At 40.4% G+C, this 21,883-nt stretch overlaps 1 protein-coding gene across 6 annotated transcripts in view; it reads right to left on the bottom strand.

Annotated features, from left to right (window-relative positions):
• Nucleotides 1-20,957, bottom strand: part of nav1b (neuron navigator 1b) — a 178,511-nt gene extending 157,554 nt beyond the window's left edge. For 4 of the 6 annotated variants that reach the window (XM_060919339.1, XM_060919340.1, XM_060919338.1 and 1 more), the window contains exons 1-2: nt 19,972-20,956; nt 2,150-2,252 (exon numbers count right to left, since the gene is read on the bottom strand). In XM_060919339.1, coding sequence (XP_060775322.1) covers nt 2,150-2,252; nt 19,972-20,605 — 737 coding nt within the window. In that variant the 5' untranslated portion in view covers nt 20,606-20,956. Of the gene's footprint in view, nt 1-2,149; nt 2,253-19,971 lie in introns of all 6 variants that reach the window. The other 2 variants (XM_060919337.1, XM_060919342.1) reach the window with 2 other exon arrangements.
• Between the last annotated feature and the right edge of the window lie 926 nt (nt 20,958-21,883).

Here is a 21,883-nt window from a genome sequence, read left to right as displayed (position 1 = left end):
AAGAAAAGACATTATGTTGGGAAGGAAAGGAAATGCAGGACCAAACTAATAAATATCGGCGGTCAGCGAGCACCTTGGTGTGATCAGCTGTTCGTTTAGTGACAGAATGATGTAACTGTCAGTGCATGGTTAAGGTAAACCTGTAGATGGCAGTAATGCAGCACTGGATGCCAGCTGCTGTAAAACCCAAAAGATGATGAAGAAGAAGATCTCATCTCATTATCTCTAGCCGCTTTATCCTTCTACAGGGTCGCAGGCAAGCTGGAGCCTATCCCAGCTGACTACGGGCGAAAGGCGGGGTACACCCTGGACAAGTCGCCAGGTCATCACAGGGCTGACACATAGACACAGACAACCATTCACACTCACATTCACACCTACGCTCAATTTAGAGTCACCAGTTAACCTAACCTGCATGTCTTTGGACTGTGGGGGAAACCGGAGCACCCGGAGGAAACCCACGCGGACACGGGGAGAACATGCAAACTCCGCACAGAAAGGCCCTCGCCGGCCACGGGGCTCGAACCCAGGACCTTCTTGCTGTGAGGCGACAGCGCTAACCACTACACCACTGTGCCGCCCCATGAAGAAGAAGATGACGAAGGTAAACCTGCGCATGCGCTCAAGGACTTCTGTCTGCTTGACTGCGTGAAGTGAGCGATTTCATGCTCATTATTTGCTTTAATCCCCTCAAATTAAATAACTTCCCAGCAACAGAATGGCTGTTTTTCTTTAGATATTACGGAAATAAACATGGATCACAATAACCAAATTTCAGAGGGAACTAAATTTCACCGATTTTATGAGATTGAAAGGCCGTCTACTTTTAAAGGACTCAGCGAGATAACATGCGGGTTTAAAAGGGAGTTTGGCATTTAGTGACAGTCAAAGCTGTACAAGCGTTTTTGTATTTGTTATGAATTGAAGCCAGGAAGCCAGGTGTTTTGACAGCAAAAGTGGCAAGTGTGTGTGTGTGTGTGTGGGTGGTGGTGGTGGTGGGGTGCGGGGGGGGGGGGGGGGGGGGGGGGGGTATAACTGGGTGCTTGTTTTTGTATAGAGTACAGTCTACCTTGCTTTGCACATTAAATGCTGTTTAATAAAATTAACCAAAAAGTTTCCTTTTTATTACTGAGGTTAAGGTTAGGTTTAGGTGTAGGCAGAACATTAATTAACTGCATTAAAGGAGAACTGAAGGCCAGTTTTTTATCATCAAAATTCTATTTATCTCATTTTATTAAATATCGGAATGCATTTTTGATAGCTATTTTGTCACTGCTATAGTAAGCGATGAGTGTTTGAAATATGCTATGCAATATATCAATCCATATGTCAAAGCGATGGCCGTAAACGAGATTCATTGAGACCTGTGCGAGACATCGTAGGACGGAAGTAAAACGTACAGCGGAAATCAAAGTGACCGACATCTGCCAACGCTGTCAGAAAACGCGCGCGACCTCTTTCGAATGCTGACGTAATCAAGCCGGAAGTTTTGTTTGTTTTGATAGCAATCAGGAAAGTTTGAAAAAAGTAGGCAGTAATCATCATTTAAACTTGTTTTTGTGCAATATTTCATTTGGAAAGCAGTTTTCAAAATGGCGGCACTGACACCTGGCTGACACTTCACGTTTCAAAGTCTCGCACAAGTCTCGTGAAGATCGCGCGGATAAGCGACCCCTGCCGTGGACCAAACGAACTACATTCAACATGGCTAAAAACCGAATAGGCCGATAAGTATAATATTTAATTGCAATTAGTTGCCAATACGAGTCATGATATAAGGTTACTAAAACTGAAAACTTAATTGAATAACACGTTAATTAAGAAATAAAGCAAGTTTAAAAATGACTTCAGGTCTCCTTTAAAAATGATGTCAATGGAAGGTCCTCAGAAGGATCCTAAGACAAATGTGTGTGTGTGTTTATATGTAATACTAAGGACCAAATGTCTCCACAAGGATAGTAAAATCTGACACGTTAGACCTTGTGGGGACATTTGGATGGTCCCCACAAGTACTGTTGTCTTTTCTAGCAAAAATGTAATAAAAAATAGACAAAAAGTTTCCTTTTCATTACTGAGGTTAAGATTAATTATGTCAATGGAAGGTCCTCAGAAGAATAGTAAGACGTGTATGTTTGTGTGTGTGTGTTACCCGTGACTGAGTTGGGTCCCTCGCAGGCTGGACATGGTGTCTTCCAGGTTCTGCCGGAGATCCAGAACATTCTGAACAGTACGCTTCCTCTGAGACTCTCGATCTGCCAATGACACCAACAGCACAGTAGCAGTCACTTTCATCTGACACATCAAACACAAATATGACAATATGCATTCTTATGCTTGTGTCACACTGTCTTGTATCTTGCCACGTAAGCAGCGTATGGGTCAAGCGCCAAGAAATGAGGTGTATTTTGTCCAAAATTAAAATCCTGAGGATGTGACGTACACGGCCTATGTGTGACGTTTCTGTGGTGTATCTGGGGTTTGTATGGAGTTCAAGGGACTGAAAGTTATGGCGTTCTGAGGTGTATGCATGGCGTATGATGTGTTGCCGCGGCATAACTGTTTCGTTGGCGTGGCGTTTCGTTCTTACGTATGATGTTGCTGCTGCGTCCCTGTGGCATTCACAGGTGGGTATAAAAGGGGGCCCCGTGCTATGTTCATTGTCATTCGTCACAGTCAAGAAAGCATTATGCCAGCAAAGAAGTCAGGACCCAAGAAGGGCAAGGGAAGAGGGAAGACATCAGCCGCATCCATCCAGCCAGCCCCGGAGCCACCTTCATCAGACACACATCAACTAAAGCGTTTGCACGGCGTAATAGGTGTTCGAGCAAATTTCCCGCTGCATCAGTGCTGTGTAGTTTTCGTTTTTACAGCGTATACGTGACGTATGTGTGACGTATCAAAGCTGCGATGTATGTGCTATGGCTTTTTAAGCGCGGACTTAAAATTACGCCGCACCCTGGCGTACAAGGAGATTGTGTTACACGTCCTAGAGTATTAGCTAAGTAAACTGGCGATGCTGTGACATTCCTTATTTACTGCCACGTATCCTGATATGCTGTACATACGCAAGGCTGAAACGCCAATGTGTGACACAAGCATTACAACATGTAAACATTTATGGCAGAGAAACATTTTACTTTTCTCTACTATAGATTATTATATTATTCTTGCTGGCATAAACTTGACCATAAAAGTGGCATCAACTCTTGGGAAACATGGACTGCAAACACACACATGAATATCTCACATTTACACTTTAAACTCTATATTTAAGCATATTGAGAGTCGTCTTACACAGGTGCTTATGTTAATTTTAGGGCTGCAATTAGAGTATTCAAATGACATTTATCATGCTAAGAAATGTCTAAGACTGGGTTTTTCAATAGCACATAGACCGCAGCCTTTAAACACAAGCACTTGGTTTTAGTCAAAAAAAAAGAAAAGAATTGGGATAGAAAATACGGACTGAAGAAGGAGATAGTGTTTCTTCCTCTGCTGTCAACTGCAATACAATGCAACAAAAAAGCAAGAGACAATTTGAAATTAAACAAATAAAAAGAAAGACTAATATGATGATATATAAATAAAATAATAAACTTAATAAAAGCCTATATAGTATACTGTTAGAACAAAGTATTTCTGCATGAATGGTGCAAGAAAATGAAGTGTAAAGATCACATGAATTGAATTTGTCTTAATTTAACCATGTGACTTCCACCCTCATTATCTGGTAGGTTTTAAAATAGCTCTTGATCCAGCACATCCAGTTTTTTTGCACAGTGAGCAGGATGTATAGTGACACAAAGTGGGTGAAAACACTGTGTCTACTGAGAGTTGCAGCAAGAGACTGGACATGCCATGAAAATATTTATTTTATTTTATAGTTGTGTGTGTGTGTGTGTGTGTGTGTGTGTGTATACAACCCCAATTCCAAAAAAGTTGGGACAAAGTACAAATTGTAAATAAAAACAGAATGCAATAATTTACAAATCTCAAAAACTGATGTATTCACAAGAGAACAGAGACAACATATCAAATGTCGAAAGTGAGACATTTTGAAATTTCATGCCAAATATTGGCTCATTTGAAATTTCATGACAGCAACACATCTCAAAAAAGTCGGGACAGGGGCAATAAGAGGCTGGAAAAGTTAAAGGTACAAAAAAGGAACAGCTGGAGGACCAAATTGCAACTCATTAGGTCAATTGGCAATAGGTCATTAACATGACTGGGTATAAAAAGAGCATCTTGGAGTGGCAGCGGCTCTCAGAAGTAAAGATGGGACGAGGATCACCAATCCCCCTAATTCTGCGCCGACAAATAGTGGAGCAATATCAGAAAGGAGTTTGACAGTGTAAAATTGCAAAGAGTTTGAACATATCATCATCTACAGTGCATAATATCATCAAAAGATTCAGAGAATCTGAAAGAATCTCTGTGCGTAAGGGTCAAGGCCGGAAAACCATACTGGGTGCCCATGATCTTCGGGCCCTTAGACGGCACTGCATCACATACAGGCATGCTTCTGTATTGGAAATCACAAAATGGGCTCAGGAATATTTCCAGAGAACATTATCTGTGAACACAATTCACCGTGCCACCCACCGTTGCCAGCTAAAACTCTATAGTTCAAAGAAGAAGCTGTATCTAAACACGATCCAGAAGCGCAGACGTCTTCTCTGGGCCAAGGCTCATTTAAAATGGACTGTGGCAAAGTGGAAAACTGTTCTGTGGTCAGACGAATCAAAATTTGAAGTTCTTTATGGAAATCAGGGACGCCGTGTCATTCGGACTAAAGAGGAGAAGGACGACCCAAGTTGTTATCAGCGCTCAGTTCAGAAGCCTGCATCTCTGATGGTATGGGGTTGCATTAGTGCGTGTGGCATGGGCAGTTTACACATCTGGAAAGACACCATCAGTGCTGAAAGGTATATCCAGGTTCTAGAGCAACATATGCTCCCATCCAGACGATGTCTCTTTCAGGGAAGACCTTGCATTTTCCAACATGACAATGCCAAACCACATACTGCATCAATTACATCATCATGGCTGCGTAGAAGAAGGGTCCGGGTACTGAACTGGCCAGCCTGCAGTCCAGATCTTTCACCCATAGAAAACATTTGGCGCATCATAAAACGGAAGATACGACAAAAAAGACCTAAGACAGTTGAGCAACTAGAATCCTACATTAGACAAGAATGGGTTAACATTCCTATCCCTAAACTTGAGCAACTTGTCTCCTCAGTCCCCAGACATTTACAGACTGTTGTAAAGAGAAAAGGGGATGTCTCACAGTGGTAAACATGGCCTTGTCCCAACTTTTTTGAGATGTGTTGTTGTCATGAAATTTAAAATCACCTAATTTTTCTCTTTAAATGATACATTTTCTCAGTTTAAACATTTGATATGTCATCTATGTTCTATTCTGAATAAAATATGGAATTTTGAAACTTCCACATCATTGCGTTCCGTTTCTATTTACAATTTGTACTTTGTCCCAACTTTTTTGGAATCGGGGTTGTATATATATATATATACACACACACACACAGTTTGTGAACTCTTTAGAATTTTCTATATTTCTGCAGAAATATGACCTAAAACATCATCAGATTTTCACACAAGTCCTAAAAGTAAATAAAGAGAACCCAGTTAAATAAATGAGACAAAAATATTATACTTGATTTATTTATTGAGGAAAATGATCCAATATTACATATCTGTGAGTGGCAAAAGTATGTGAACCTTTGTTTTCAGTATCTGGTGTGACCCGCTTGTGCAACAATAACTGCAACTAACCGTTTCCGGTAACTTGATCAGTTCTGCACACCGGCTTGGAGGAATTTTAGCCCATTACTCCGTACAGAACAGCTTCAGCTGTGGGATGTTGGTGGGTTTCCTCACATGAACTGCTCGCTTCAGGTCCTTCCACAACATTTCATTTGGATTAAGGTCAGGACTTTGACTTGGCCATTCCAAAACATTAACTTTATTCTTCTTTAACCATTCTTTGGTAGAATGACTTGTGTGCTTAGGGTTGTTGTCTTGCTGCATGACCCACCTTCTCTTGAGATTCAGTTCATGGACAGATGTCCTGACATTTTCCTTTAGAATTCGCTGGTATAATTCAGAATTCATTGTTCCATCAACGATGGCAAGCCATCCTGGCCCAGATGCAGCAAAACAGGCCCAAACCATGATACTACCACCACCATGTTTCACAGATGGGATAAGGTTCTTATGCTGGAATGCAGTGTTTTCCTTTCTCCAAACATAACGCTTCTCATTTAAACCAAAAAGTTCTATTTTGGTCTCATCCGTCCACAAAACATTTTTCTAATAGCCTTCTGGCATGTCCACGTGATCTTTAGCAAACTGCAGACAAGCAGCAATATTCTTTTTGGAGAGCAGTGGCTTTCTCCTTGCAACCCTTCCATGCACACCATTGTTGTTCAGTGTTCTCCTGATGGTGGACTCATGAACATTAACATTAGCCAATGTGAGAGAGGCCTTCAGTTGCTTAGAAGTTACCCTGGGGTCCTTTGTGACCTCGCCAACTATTACATGCCTTTCTCTTGGAGTGATCTTTGTTGGTCAACCACTCCTGGGGAGGGTAACAATGGTCTTGAATTTCCTCCATTTGTACATAATCTGTCTGACTGTGGATTGGTGGAGTCCAAACTCTTTACAGATGGTTTTGTAACCTTTTCCAGCCTGAGGAGCATCAACAACACTTTTTCTGAGATCCTCAGAAATCTCCTTTGTTCGTGCCATGATACACTTCCACAAACATGTGTTGTGAAGATCAGACTTTGATAGATCCCTGTTCTTTAAATAAAACAGGGTGCCCACTCTCACCTGATTGTCATCCCATTGATTGAAAACACCTGACTCTAATTTCACCTTCAAATTAACCGCTAATCCTAAAGGTTCACATACTTTTGCCACTCACAGATATGTAATATTGGATTATTTTCCTCAATAAATAAATGACCAAGTATAATATTTTTGTCTCATTTGTTTAATTGGGTTCTCTTTATCTACTTTTAGGACTTGTGTGAAAATCTGATGATGTTTTTGGTCATATTTATGCAGAAATATAGAAAATTCTAAAGGGTTCACAAACTTGCAAGCACCACTGTATAGCCATGAGATAATAAATCAAGGTCATGAAATCATAATGTGTCCGTGTGATACAGGCTATTTTACCACACTTTTTATCAGCTATTTTGATTTCTTGAATTAATAAAATAATTTCAATATTTTTGTGATCCTTTGCGCTCTCCTGTAAAGAAAACCTATCCATGGACAAGCTGACCAAATCCTCATGTGCTATGGGTAGAACTCAATTAGTTCAAAAGTGCATTCTTATGAAAGTAGATTCTTGAGATAAGCAATGACACACATTATGATGTCATCTCCTCTGATATCTTCTGGAAGAAAAAGCATTCCATGTACTAACCCCATTTCCAGAAAAAGTTGAAATATTTTCCAAAATGCAATAAAAACAAAAATCTATGACTTGTTAATTCACATGAACCTTTATTTAACTGACAAAGGTACAAGGAAAAGATTTTCAATGGTTTTACTGACCAACTTAATTGAATTTTGTAAATATATACGAAGTTAGAACTTGATGCCTGCAACATACTCAAAAAAAAGCCACCCCTTACAAAAAAGAAGAAAAAAACACTTTTTAGTTTTGAAGTTTACTGCAATTACCCTTCTAGGTATACTATTATTTTTCGAGCCCTAACCCTTACCTCATGCACAATACCAGTAGATGACTGAAGTGTTTTGTACCTTAAGTTACAATGAAGTTATAAAGGTAAGAATTCACAAAATAACAACAGATACTCAGGATTAAGAACATATTCATTTTCTTTAAAAATCAAAATTTAAAGCAACATTGTATTAAATGCCAAAGTATAAAAACATGGCAATGACAACTGAAATTGACATCCAAGCTCTAAAGAAAAAGAAATACATTTAAAAATTAATTATTCCACTCAGGAGAAATTAAAAACAAACAAACAAACAAACAAACAACAACAAAAAAAACGTGAAATGGAACCACAGACGTACAGTGGTGCTTGAAAGTTTGTGAACTCTTTAGAATTTTCTATATTTCTGCATAAATATGGCCTAAAACATCACTAACTAACTAACTAACAACTGCTAATCCTAGAGGTTCACATACTTTTGCCACTCACATATGTATTTATTGGATCATTTTCCTCAATAAATAATTGACCAAGTATAATATTTTTGTCTCATTTGTTTAAGTGGGTTCTCTTTATCTACTGTTATCTCATTATCTGTAGCCGCTTTATCCTGTTCTACAGGGTCGCAGGCAAGCTGGAGCCTATCCCAGCTGACTACAGGCGAAAGGCGGGGTACACCCTGGACAAGTCGCCAGGTCATCGCAGGGCCGACACATAGAGACAAACAACCATTCACACTCACATTCACACCTACGGTCAATTTAGAGTCACCAGTTAACCTAACCTGCATGTCTTTGGACTGTGGGGGAAACCGGAGCACCCGGAGGAAACCCACGCGGACACGGGGAGAACATGCAAACTCCACGCAAAAAGGCCCTCGCCGGCCACGGGGCTCGAACCCGGACCTTCTTGCTGTGAGGCGACAGTGCTAACCACTACACCACCGTGCCGCCTGGCACAAATATTTTAATACTTTATTACACTTTTGTTAAGTATATCTTGATCGAAAGTTTAAGTATAAGCTTAATGTACTTTGACTTTTCTCTATAATTTTCAATATAAGCCAAGTATACTTATGTGTAACTTTATTAAGTATATCTCTGATAAGGGGGCAACACGGTGGTGTAGTGGTTAGCGCTGTCGCCTCACAGCAAGAAGGTCCGGGTTCGAGCCCCGTGGCCGGCGAGGGCCTTTCTGTATGGAGTTTGCATGTTCTCCCCGTGTCCGCGTGGGTTTCCTCCGGGTGCTCTGGTTTCCCCCACAGTCCAAAGACATGCAGGTTAGATTAACTGGTGACTCTAAATTGACCGTAGGTGTGAATGTGAGTGTGAACGGTTGTCTGTGTCTATGTGTCAGCCCTGTGATGACCTGGCGACTTGTCCAGGGTGTACCCTGCCTTTCGCCCGTAGTCAGCTGGGATAGGCTCCAGCTTGCCTGCGACCCTGTAGAACAGGATAAAGCGGCTACAGATAATGAGATGAGATCTCTGATAAGTAAATAAAAAGTAAACTGAAAGCTTACTCTCTTACATTTAGTTTAAAAGAAGCATACTAGAAGTACACTTGAATAAACTTCTTTTTTGTAAGGGTGTCTCTTCATTTAAAAGTGTCTTTTCAGCATGAATCCTGCGAAAGTTAGAATCGTGGGGCATAATCGAAGTAGCACGGGCAGAGAGGGCTACAGTATATCACTGCATCGTTTCCATTTTGAAAATGAATTTAACAGTTTATAAAGTATCTCAGATGAACTGCTTTTCCATTTGGTACTTGTTTACCTGGCCTACATAGGTGATCAGCGTGTCATCAGTATGACCAATCAATCCCATGGTGCGGTTAAGCACGATGCCTGCTCTGACATTACTAATGGCTCCAGTATTGAGCCCGAGAGAACGAGACTCCAAGATGGTACAAGGGTTATGGCAGAATTGAATATCCCTTGTCAATCATACACCGTTCCCATGGGAGCCAAGGAATTAACAAGTGTCCTAATTAGCGGTCACTCAAGGGACTGCAGTTTTATAAATAGCAAATCATGTACAAGATCAGTCTCGTTTATCTATTACACAGTGATCAGCAGAGAAAATTGCAGGCATGTAATTGATCTCCCAAGTTAGTTACACTGTACAATCACTCTGTAAATCAATCAGAGCAAATATTATATAAATGAGTTCGGTTTTATGTAACACGCCAATGGCCAACGGATCTTAATGGGGCATGAAAATGGAAAAGAACCTGAAGGACTATCAAAATACACTCATGTTTCAGTATAAATTTAATGCTAAATGCAGCCCCAAGAGCTTCCACGCACAGTATGCTCTTGTACAGCTTAGTGTGATGAAATATATGGTGCAGAAATAAAATTTTAAGGTCACCGAGTCCAGAGCGACACATTTACTTCCTGGGCGGTAGAAGTAGGTCACTCATACAGACAGTGACAGTGTAAAACAGCAGAAGGACTGCAGCTTCTTTCTGGCTCCTGATTAGCTGTGCATTTATGTAACTATCCCAGAATTAAAGCTGCCGTTTTATTATGTTTCTCATACAGTATCCACTTCCGTGCTTCTGCCTCTACTGCAGTCTCCTTGCTCCTTTTAACTCTCCTCAAGCTGGGGTATGTTAGATGTTCGAAACACAGTGAGGTTTCTCATTGTGTATTCTACCAAAACACAATCTTTATGCTCAGCATGTTAATTTGCCCTTTTCTAAGAAATGCAACACCAAAGACACATTGTGCCTTCTAGACTTGGCTACAGGTCTTTCTGGCTTTTTTGTTGTTGTTTCTGTCCATCCTTTTTACCATTTTTTTTAATGCTGCCAACTCAACTGAAGTCTGTTGTGTACAGTGCACCACAGCCAAGCACGAGGAGCCAAATGTATCCACAGGCTCTTAAGTTTCTGTCTCTTGTGTCTGCTTCTCAATTCAACCCATTGTCCTGCTGTAGATATTTCAGTCACAGTTTCTGCACGGGCCGAGAGCCCAATCCAGCTGCGTGAGGCTATAACACAGCAGCTGCATGCACAGAGAAGACTAATGTTTTATTCTTTATCCCAATATGGTCGCCATACAAGTGTAAGTCTGCTGTTTCTGTTGGCATGATTGAGAAAGATTACAAGTGAAGAAGTCCATAAGGAGGTCCATTATGCTGGACTATGTGGCACAGAACCCTGAACTGCATGTTTGAAATGATACTGGAAGAGACGAGATGTACTATACTACTGAACTGTAGTCTTCGGTATACTGATAAACACTGTTCAACAACAAATTGGTTATATTGTTAAAAATCACCACTTTTTTTTTTTACTTGGATGTGTTGGTTGTTCCCATCACTGAGGTTCAGTCATTGTGTAACATTTCTCTTGAAATTCTAACTAGATGGTGCAATATCCCTTTATGTAGACTGTTGTTGGAGGAGCCCCATTTTCCCTGAGTCAATATGTTGAATCCAGGCCAGAGGTTACTGTCATTAGCCAACAAGTCATTTAAGTAAGGAGCGGCCGTGAAAATGAACTTCCCAGCAAACAACGTCAAAGATCCAAGACAGAAAACCAAGACATGAAAGTGTAAATCTTCCATGTATAGCGTCCACACTTATGTCTGTTCTTAGGAAAATATAAATGTAAATTACATACATATCACTTGAAACTATTAAAGGAGGACTGAAGGCAAATTTTTTTTATCATCAAAATTCTATTTATCTCTTTTTATTAAAGATAAGAATGCATTCCTGATAGCTATTTTGTCACTGCTATAGCAAGTTATGAGTGTTTGAAATATGCTATGTAATATATCAGTCCATATGTCAAAGCAATGGCCGTAAACGATATTCTTTGAGACCTCTGTGAGACATCATAAGATGGAAGTAAAACATACAGCGGAAATCAAAGTGGCCAACATCTGCCAACGTTGTCAAAAGACGCGCGCACCGTCTTCATACATGTCAACCTTTGGTCAATCAAACCTGTATAACCAACCTCCAAAATCCGTATTTCCCTTATAAAATCCGTATAAGATGCAAATTAAAATAATTTACCTAAAATTTGAATGATAATTAACAATGATATATCCCAGTTACTTTTTATTCAATATTAATAACAATAAACCTTCAGAATGAATACAAAGTATTTTTCCAGTCTCACCTGTGAAAGGTAATCCCATGTGATCTCGTTTGGACGGTAAACCTGTTGGTACAGTTAAACGCAGCACATGAATGAGGCATCTTTATTCTCGGCTACTGTCTAGACGCTATACCAGAGACGGCTGAAGAATCTCCACTTTGCCACATCCAATATGGCGGCGAGGATGACGTATGATTCTACACAGAAGGCGGCGTCTTTGTTTATATGTCTATGACTTCACGGTTGGCGGGATTCTCGCAATGCGGTGTGCGCATGATCAAAAGTGGAACGAAGTCTCGCTACCACAAGATAACGCGCGATTTCATAAGACTCTTTACTGGCTGTCTGTGCTGTACAGTACGTTTATCATCGTAGGAATTGATTATAGCTCTAAATAAATATTGAAGTTTTTTTTAAAGAATCCATATAACTTTATTTATACGCTCGTATACTACGTTTATTGAATCAAATCCGTATAAAATACGGACATTCCGTATAGGTTGACATGTATGCGTCTTTCGAACACTGATGTAATCAAGCCGGAAGTTTTGTTTGTTTTGATAGCGATCAGGAAAGTTTGAAAAAAGTGTTCAAGTGTTCAGTAAATCGTCATTTAAACTCATTTTTGTGCAATATTTCATTTGGAAAACAGTTTTCAAAATGGCAGCACTGACACCTGGCTGACACTTCAGGTTTCAAAGTCTTGCACAAGTCTCATGAAGATCGCGCGGATAAGTGACGCTTGCCGTGGACCAAATAAACTAAATTCAACATGGCTAAAAACTGAATAGGCCAATAAGTATAATATTTAATTGCAATTCATTGCCAATATGAGTCACGATATAAGGTTACTTCATAGTAGAAGAGTGAGGGTGCTAAACTGGCCTGCCTGCCTCCCATTGAAAATACGTGGCGCATTATGAAGGACAAAATACGATAATGCTTGCTCATTAGGGATAACTAAATTTATTATGTATAAAATTAGTTCATATTTTTAAAGTCATTACTTTTCTGTAAAGTTGCTCTGTGATAATGTCTATTGATAAAAGCGCAATACAAATACACTGGCTTGACAACAGAGACCCCAAACTGTTGAACAACTGAGTCGTTTATAAAGTAAGAATTGGAAAGAATTTCACTTTCAAAACTTCAATAATTACAGTGTCTTGCAAAAGTATTAATCCCCCTTGGTGTTTGTCCTGTTTTGTCACATTATAAGCTGGAATTACCGGTAAAATGGATTTTTGGAGGGTTTGATTTACACAACATGTCTACAACTTTAAAGGTGCAAATTGTTGTTTTATTGTGACACATACAATAATTAAGATGAAAAACCAGAAATCTGGAGTGTGCATAGGTATTCACCCCCCCCCCCCCCCCCCCCCCCCCCCCAAAGTCAATACTTTGTAGAGCCACCTTTTACTGCAATTACAGCTGCAAGTCTCTTGGGGTATGTCTCTATTAGCTTAGCACATCTAGCCACTGGGATTTTTGCCCATTCCTCAAGGCAAAACTGCTCCAACTCCTTCAAGTTAAATGGGTTGCGTTGGTGTACAGCAATCTTCAAGTTATGCCACAGATTCTCAGATTATGCCACGGATTGAGGTCTGTGCTTTGACTAGGCAATTCCAAGATATTTAAATATTTCCCTTTAAACCACTCCAGTGTAGCTTTAGCAGTATGTTTAGGGTCATTGTCCTGCTGGAATATGAACCTTCGTTCCAGTCTCAAACTTCTGGCTGACTCAAACAGGTTTTCCTCCAAAATTGCCCTGTATTTAGTGCCATCCATCTTTCCTTCAGTCCTGACCAGTTTTCCTGTCCCTGCAGATGAAAAACATCTCCACAGCATGATGCTGCCACCACCATGCTTCACTGTAGGAATGGTGTTCTCCGGGTGTTGGGTTTGCACCACACATGGCATTTACCATGATGGGCAAAACGATCAAATTTAGTCTCATTTGACCAGAGAATTTTCTTCCATGTGTTTGGGGAGTCTGCCACATGCTGTTGGGCAAACTCCAAATGTGTTTTCTTCAGCAATAGCTTTTTTTCTGGCCACTCTTCCATAAAGCCCTGCTCTGTACATCTCTGATTAATGCCCTCCTTGCCCGGTCTGTGAGTTTTGGTGGGCGGCCTTCTCTTGTCAGGTTTGTATTGGTGCCATATTCTTTCCATTTTGCTATAATGGATTTAATGGTGCTCCCTGGGATATTCAAAGTTTGGGATATTTTTTTATAGCCCAACCCTGATCCATACTTCTCCACAACTCTGTCTCTGACCTGTTTGGAGGCTCCTTGGTTTTCATGTTGCTTGCTTAGTAGTGTTGCAGAGTCAGGATCCTTCCAGAACAGGTTGATTTATACAGACGTCATGTGACAGATCATGTGACATATTGATTGCACACAGGTGGATCTTAATCAACTAATTATGTGACTTATGAAGTGAATTGGTTGGAGCAGCTCTTATTTAGGGGTTTCATACGAAAGGGGGTGAATACCTATGCACACTCCAGATTTCTGTTTTTTCATCTTAATTATTGTTTGTGTCTAATAAAAAAACAATGTGCACCTTTAAAGTTGTAGGCATGTTGTGTAAATCAAATGGTGCTAACCCTCCAAAAATCCATTTTAATTACATCTTGTAATGCGACAAAACAGGACAAACACCAAGGGGAATGAATACTTTTGCAAAACACTGTAGTGTTCTCAGTTCCCAAATGCTTGCTGAGTGTTGTTCAAAGAAAATGTGCTGTAACACAGTGGTAAACATGCCCCGTCCCAACTTTTTTGGAACGTGCAAAGTTAGAATGAGTGTGTGTTTATAAAAGACAATAAAGTTTTTCAGTTTGAAAATGTAATATCTTGTCTTTGTATTGCATTCAACTGTCAAAAAGGATTTGCAAATCGTTGCATTCTGTTTTTATTTACGTTTTAATAAGTGTTAATAAATGTCAAATGACTAGGATAAATTGATAGCATGAACACGCCTACATCACCTCATTTATAGAATAGGAGTAACAAAAGAAGTGCTATATAACAGGTGTGGTCAGTATAGATGCAGCATCTCAGCAGCACGACAATTTCAGATGGCACTGACAGCGGAAGAACAAATGCAGCAATGTCAAATGTACTGCTAATAAATTATAGTTAAATCTTAATTAATATATAACAATAACAATATTATCTTCACAATGATGGTGAATATTACCATGGCACTATTTCACTGGGCAGTTGTTTTGATACTCGGGCCAACAAGCATGTATATAATCGCTATACCTTCCTTTGCATCTAACATTAGATAGATAGATAGATAGATAGATAGATAGATAGATAGATAGATAGATAGATAGATAGATAGATAGATAGATAGATAGAACTTTATTGTCATTGGTTTAGAAACAACAAAACAGTTTAGCAGCTCTCAGTACTGGCAGTGCAAAATGCACAGTACTGCCAACTAGATCATTCATTTTGAAGATGCTGTTATCCTATTTAGGCAATGTGATATCTATCTAATGGAAATTATTTTTTTTCTATCCATGTTATGATTCAATGTACCGATCTGTCTTGAATTTATAAAATAATTATAGAATAAGCAAATTTGCTAGGCTTGCCTATATAGGCCTAGGTTTACTTTAACCAGTAGGGTCATGAAATGTATGGATTCACATGTACACTGAACAAAAATATAAACGCAGCGGTCCATATTTTATGAAATACAAATGTTCAGATAGAAATTCATTTTCATTTTTATTTTCTATGTGCCCGAGCCCAGTCCAGACGAGAACGTCGTCGCCCAGCAGTCAGGTCCAATCCTCGATGAGGTCTACGTGCATGGAGGCCAGCTTCTCTGAGTCGGTTTCTCACAGTTTGACCGCTGACCCTGCGATTGTGTCTCCCCATGGTCTCATCTGCGGTCCGTGTTGCAGTCCGGCACCGAACACGCAGGTGGGTCAGACGGATATGCCGGTCTTGTGCTGGAGTGGTGACACGTGGCCTGCGTGCATGTGGCATGTTGTCTGTGGTGCCATGCTGCTGAAATCGTCGTCGGAGGTGGACTATCGTGGAATAGCACCCCCAAATGACGCCCTACAGCTCTGATGGACATTCCAGCCTGCAGCATGCCAATGGCTCGTTCCCGGTTGATTCTGGTCATCTGTGGCATCTTGACATTTGAACATTTTTGTCATTTTAGGGTGGCCTTTTATTGGCCCCACATAAAGGATGGTCATGACATGCATTACTCAGTGAAATTTTTGTCTGCAATGGTCACACCCGACTGGATCATGGATTATCTCAAGTCTGGGCACTGCTCAGAACTTGAGTAGAGGGACATTTTTTTTTTCCAAAAATGTTTACTGGTATGCTATACTATAATTTGATGTGGGCAGAAAAAAAAAATCAGTATCGGATGTACAAAATAAATAAAATCTTTAGGTGCTGCGTTTATATTTTTGTTCAGTGTACTTGGTTCATTTCCCCATTAGCTACCTGGCTATCTAACAGTACCTCCCATATTGATATATATAATGGAATAGTTCACTTTGTTGTGTCAGAATAGCTATGAGAAGCATGTTTGCTGATGCACATACCTAACGTGTTTGTTGACTATCTGCTAGGGAGCTAGTATATTGAGAAGCTGTTCAGTGTTTGGTTTCCTAAAAGCCTCTTAATGCTAAAAGCATCTTAACTCGGAGAGAGAGTGTTCATTGTGCTGCTCGCGCTACCATTTAACGATGATCTTTGTGCTGCGATGCTTTTGGGAAACTCAAGCCAGTTCAGTTGAACTCAGTCAGTGTTAAAGACTAATAATGTTGCTAATAGTTATGAAAAGGGTCTGTCTCGGTTAAGGTCACTAATATGGGCTCAGCATGGTTTGGCCATTTATTCAAGCATACCTTAATCAATCCATAAGGTTCGTTGGACTATTAAAGCAGGAATGTCACAAAATTGCACTGGTAATTCTAGCAAATTGTGCATTCCTGTTTTATATAAAACAATCAAAGATTTGGTGCTAAAATGTTTTTGGTAGTAGAGCGGCGGCTACAATTATCGACACCTTAAAGATCTTTTGGCCATTGCAAAAGTAGAAAAGACTTTCAATACGTAAATTGTGCATTAATAATTACTCAAACTTCCACTGGAAAAAAAGAGTTGATTCGCGATTACTTAGCGTATCCGATCACGTGACACTATTCCACAATTATCGACACCTTTGTTCACAGTTATCGACACTGTTCTATAATTATCGACAACCAGATGATTATTTCTAAAAAAATAATCAGTATGTGGTATTCAGTTAACAAAACATAGCTTTTATTTAAATTTTGTTTTACACAGACTTATATTTAGTACAAAATATATTTTATATAAATATATGGATGTCGGTGTTTACATAAATGAGGAAATAATTCTAATGTTCGTAAACAAATGAACTGTTAATGTTTAACCTGTCAGAAAATCTTTTTGTTCCACTTTCTACCCACTTTCTAAGGATTTTGTTAATCATTTGTTGTTGTTTGTATTAATTTCTAGTTTTGTAGTTTACCAATAAATGTCAACAGGCAATTGACATTGTAACCACATGAAAGTCCAGGTCAAAGGTCAATTTTTTTTTATTGAGATTTTAAATGTACATCTAAAAATATAAAATGTCTACTGATATTGTAATATGTGGTAGATATTTACAACAAACTGCAAAAAAAAAATTCTCAATGGAATAGAAAAATCTGAATATTTCACGCATGTAATTTTTTATATACTAGGAATTTAATTCTGGTCTAATTCTATTTATTGCAATAGGATTCCAAATACTCTATAAACATTCCATTCTGTTATGGATCAGAAAAAAATATATAAATCACAGCACTTTTATTTTTTAAAGTACTTCATATAATTCAACAATGTTACACAAAGATCGATCCATAACAGTTGTAAATGTCGCTTAATTCCACAGGGTGTCGATAATGGTGGACACCGATGAAAGTGATCACTATTAAGGCCTCTGCATGCTCTTGCGACAAGGCTTTCGCAGACAGCTTTTCGCAGACAGTTGTAATTTATCGTTGAGCGGGGAGTAATAGGCATGCGCAATGTTATTCACCGCCACAACGCAAGGGGGCGCGAAGTCGTGAAATCGCTAGGAGTAGTTGGTGGGTGTGGTTAGTGGAGTGTTTATCCTCCGGTTACTTATAATGACTAGAACTGGAGTCGTATAGATGTACGTACTTCCTCACTTCCTCAATCAACCGCTCTTCGTGCTGCTCCATCTTCGCTCGTGTTTTTAAAAATGGCGGTCGTGAAAACAAAACAAACAGGGAAAGTAGGGAAGCGGAAGTGCGTGTACAGCGGATGTAGAGTGGACCAATCAGAGCCGTCTTGTCTGCGACGCTGTCTGCGAGGCTTCTGCGGTGGTCACAATTTTTGGGAGGTGCGCGCAGAGCGTCTGCGAAGGTGGGGGGGGCTACGCAGACACTGTCTGCGACGCTATCTGCGAGGACTTGGTTGTCAGCATAAATTGGCCTTTATCGACACCTCACGTGATTCTCAAACGCGCGTTTAGACACAAAATGGCGACTGTCGAAAGAAAGAGTAAGAAACAAAGTAGGTTTCGATAAGAATATCATGAAATATCAGTGAATTTGATCAGTAAAAACATGTCCATTGTCTTTCTACCATGCTTACCTGTGATGATAACATTCGGGTATTTCTCGACTTGCTGATCGTGCTGAAGAAAATTCCATCTCAGGTAACAAGCTGTCATCAGACGACAAGCTCAAAGGGTGAGGGCGGGTCTTCCGGTTGATTAATTGACCAATAATAACTGTTGTAACTGAAACTCACCTTTGTAAAATTGCTTTTTACTGGTAAATCTGAAAAAGTGTTGATAATTATGGACTGTCGATAACTGTAGCCGCCGCTCTAGTAAAAGATATGGAACTCAGAGGGATGAAGCTGCAGTTACTTTTGCTGCCATTTGCATCCTAAGTTAGTGCGCCTTAAAAGAACTTAGATGATGGACACACTTGACAGCGGTCATCTGTTCAAAAAGATGGAAGGCCTTTTAAAAAAAAAATAGACTATTTGTCTTTCTTAGCCACATTTGACCATTTAGTTAGTGCAGAAATCAGCTTTTTGTCCCCCTCTCCGACACTTTTCACATGTTGGAGAAGAAAAAAACACCCAAGCCGAACCTAATACAATCATCCTTTAGGAAATGATGACGATGACACCAACAATCAGGTCAAATCAACAGTGGACAAACAACTCCATGAAAATTTTGTCTTGAGGCACACAATATAATGAATGATAATGCACTGATATACCTGCATAATGTGCCTCAATGGCTTCTGAGTCCAAAAAGATTTGATGCTGATTAGCAAATAGGTATCTGACTTTCCCATGCTTGCTATCACAGACAAGGTTGCACCATTAATGGCTGTAGATACAGGGCTCAGAGGAAAATAAGGATGCGCATCAGTGTAAACTGAAAATTAATTCAATATAGCCTGATTTATTTTACTCCCCTCTCTTCAGCCATTCCCTGATAGCAGCCATTACCTCATTACTGCTCAGAGTAGAGCAACACCAGTCCTGAAAACCAGCACACACACCCACCCACATGCATACACTTAGGCACTGCAGTGAGCAGACAACAGAAAGCAGATCAGTGTGCCAAATGCCGCCATCAAGCAGCTTCCAACAATCATGATATGACACACAGGGATCATCTAGAGCTACAATTTTTCCACAAGAAAGACGTAAGTGCTAGAGAGCAAACAGATTGCAACAAAGCAAATGCACAGAGAACAATGCCCTGTAGTGCACAGCTGTTTCTCCATGTATCGCTCCCACTATATGATTTAGGGCAGTCTCTGACAACCAAGTGTAAGAATTCTCCAAGGGCAAACACCGTAAGTGAGGTTGTAATGTCAAAACTTTGTCCATACCAAGCTGTGCTCCTATCATCAGCACAACAGCTAATAGAAGGCATTTCCCCCAGTTGTATTTAGGTTAGGTGATGTTAAGTTAGATTAGCTGTTGAGAACAGATTTGGTTGAAGCTTGGAAATCTGCAGACACTACAATAGTTTAAAAAAAAAAACCCAAACAACCCACTGTGAGGTACTCACCAAGCACCTGACTGAAGAGTAACTGCTCCAGATCTCCAAGAACTGTGACCACTAGTTCTGGATCCACCTTCAAAAAGGGCTTATCACCACCTTCCTCACCTTGGTCTTTGGCCTCAGAGTCAACCTGACCTCCAGTTGCAGTCTTCTTACCTGCAACCTTTGCCTTGCTGGAAAGGATGTCATCGTCTGACTTTCCATCATCTGCAGCTTTACTAAGAGGCTTTACTTCCGCATATGGACCCCGGGGGATGCGGCTCTGGGTCTTCCCCAGGGCACCAGGAGCAGCAAGTGGGGTAAAGGGCTTGGGTTTGGCCTGGAACAAAGAATGTTCTGACTTGGATAGGTTCCGTGATAGCTGGGCACTACCAGGCCCTCCTCCTCCGCCTGTTGGTTTCGGCTTGCCTGTCTTCAGATGGCTAGTGCTGGCCTTGCCCATGTCGTCGCACCACTTGGGCTCGTAGAGCTGCATCTTCTTCTCAGCATCCGTCAGAACAGCTAGGTTGGTCAGAGACCTCTGCTTGCGCAGGTTGGTGGGCACAGGGATGCGTCCCTCTGTGCTACCTGTACGATAGACCTTTAGCTCGCTCCGTGCCACATTCTGTGGTACTCCTGACTTGCCCCTTTTGGCAGCCATGCCTGCAACTCTGCCTTCCGTCCTGGATGTATGTTTGCGTGCCTCTAGCTCGCTCTAGTATGCAAGCCAAACTCTTTTTCTACGCTACCCCCAAAGCTCTCCCTCTATGGGAGAGCATTTAGAGCAGCTTCAGCAAGGAGGAGAGGATAAAAGAAAAGAAGGAGAATCCACAGGCTCAGCTCTTTCTTTCTTTCTTTCTCTTTCCTCCTCCCTCTCTGAGAAGGCAGGAAGAAAATGCTAATTCTGTCCTCCCTTTGCTTTTTCCTCCTTACGCCTTCCTGTCTGCCTGCTGCTTCACTGCTACCCTAGCTCTCCCTTTTTTTCTGTCTCTCTGCACTCTTTCTTTCTCATTCATTTCTCTCCTCCCTTCACCAGACCCTACTACAGCTGAAATGCACAGCATTCGGGTAGCAGCAGAGGCAGACGCAACAACAATCCCTCCCCCTTTTCTTCTCTTCCATCCTCCCCCTCCCTCACTCTTTCCCTCTCTCTTACTAGGTAACATTTACCAATGTTTCACTCATTCTCAGCAGAACGTGTGAGAAGAATGGGGTAATGAGTCAGTGTATGCTTTGAATTTAGTCCAGCTTTAATATAGAACATCAGTTAATATGTTTCCGCACAATTTATCCTGAACCCTTTGTTCTCCCATCCCCTCCCCCACCGGATATGCACAGTCATTAAATTCACTGTTACTGTATTAGATGGTTAAATCAACCTCTCATGCCATTTAAAATACAGAAGATAGTATACTGCGTTTTTGTTCATAATAGGTTTTTATATCCATGTGTTATCCATATATTAACGTGTTATACATATTATGAGTCTATAAAATACAAGCAAAAGGTCAGCGAAAATGAAAATAATCAAGAAAGCAAGATTTCAACTCTTGTCTCGGTTATTTTGTCCTCCATAACTGGACAGTTATGCTTGCTGGAGCAGACGTGGTCTATCAAAGTAAAGCAAGCCAGATTTTCCATTATCACTTTTGTGATCAAAGCACAAAGAGGCATCAAACAACGCAAGTTGCTGAGACTCGAATGCAGAAAGTCATATTGCTGCTCAATCAAATCCAGCCTCAGCAAAACAAAGCTTTTTCCATCAATTTCTATTACAAATAAGACGAGTCATCCTTTATACCATTTGACATTCAGCCTCATCTTGTAGCATCTATACTTGCTATGGATGAGATGTTTTGAGATGATCCCTAAGATCATCGTACATGACAGTCCATGTACATATCTCTGTGGAGTACTCCACAATGCTCTGCTGGAAAAG

Source organism: Neoarius graeffei, chromosome 4 (assembly GCF_027579695.1).
Source record: "Neoarius graeffei isolate fNeoGra1 chromosome 4, fNeoGra1.pri, whole genome shotgun sequence".
Classification (NCBI taxonomy): Eukaryota; Metazoa; Chordata; class Actinopteri; order Siluriformes; family Ariidae; genus Neoarius; species Neoarius graeffei.
This window is presented reverse-complemented; position numbering and strand designations above follow the sequence as displayed.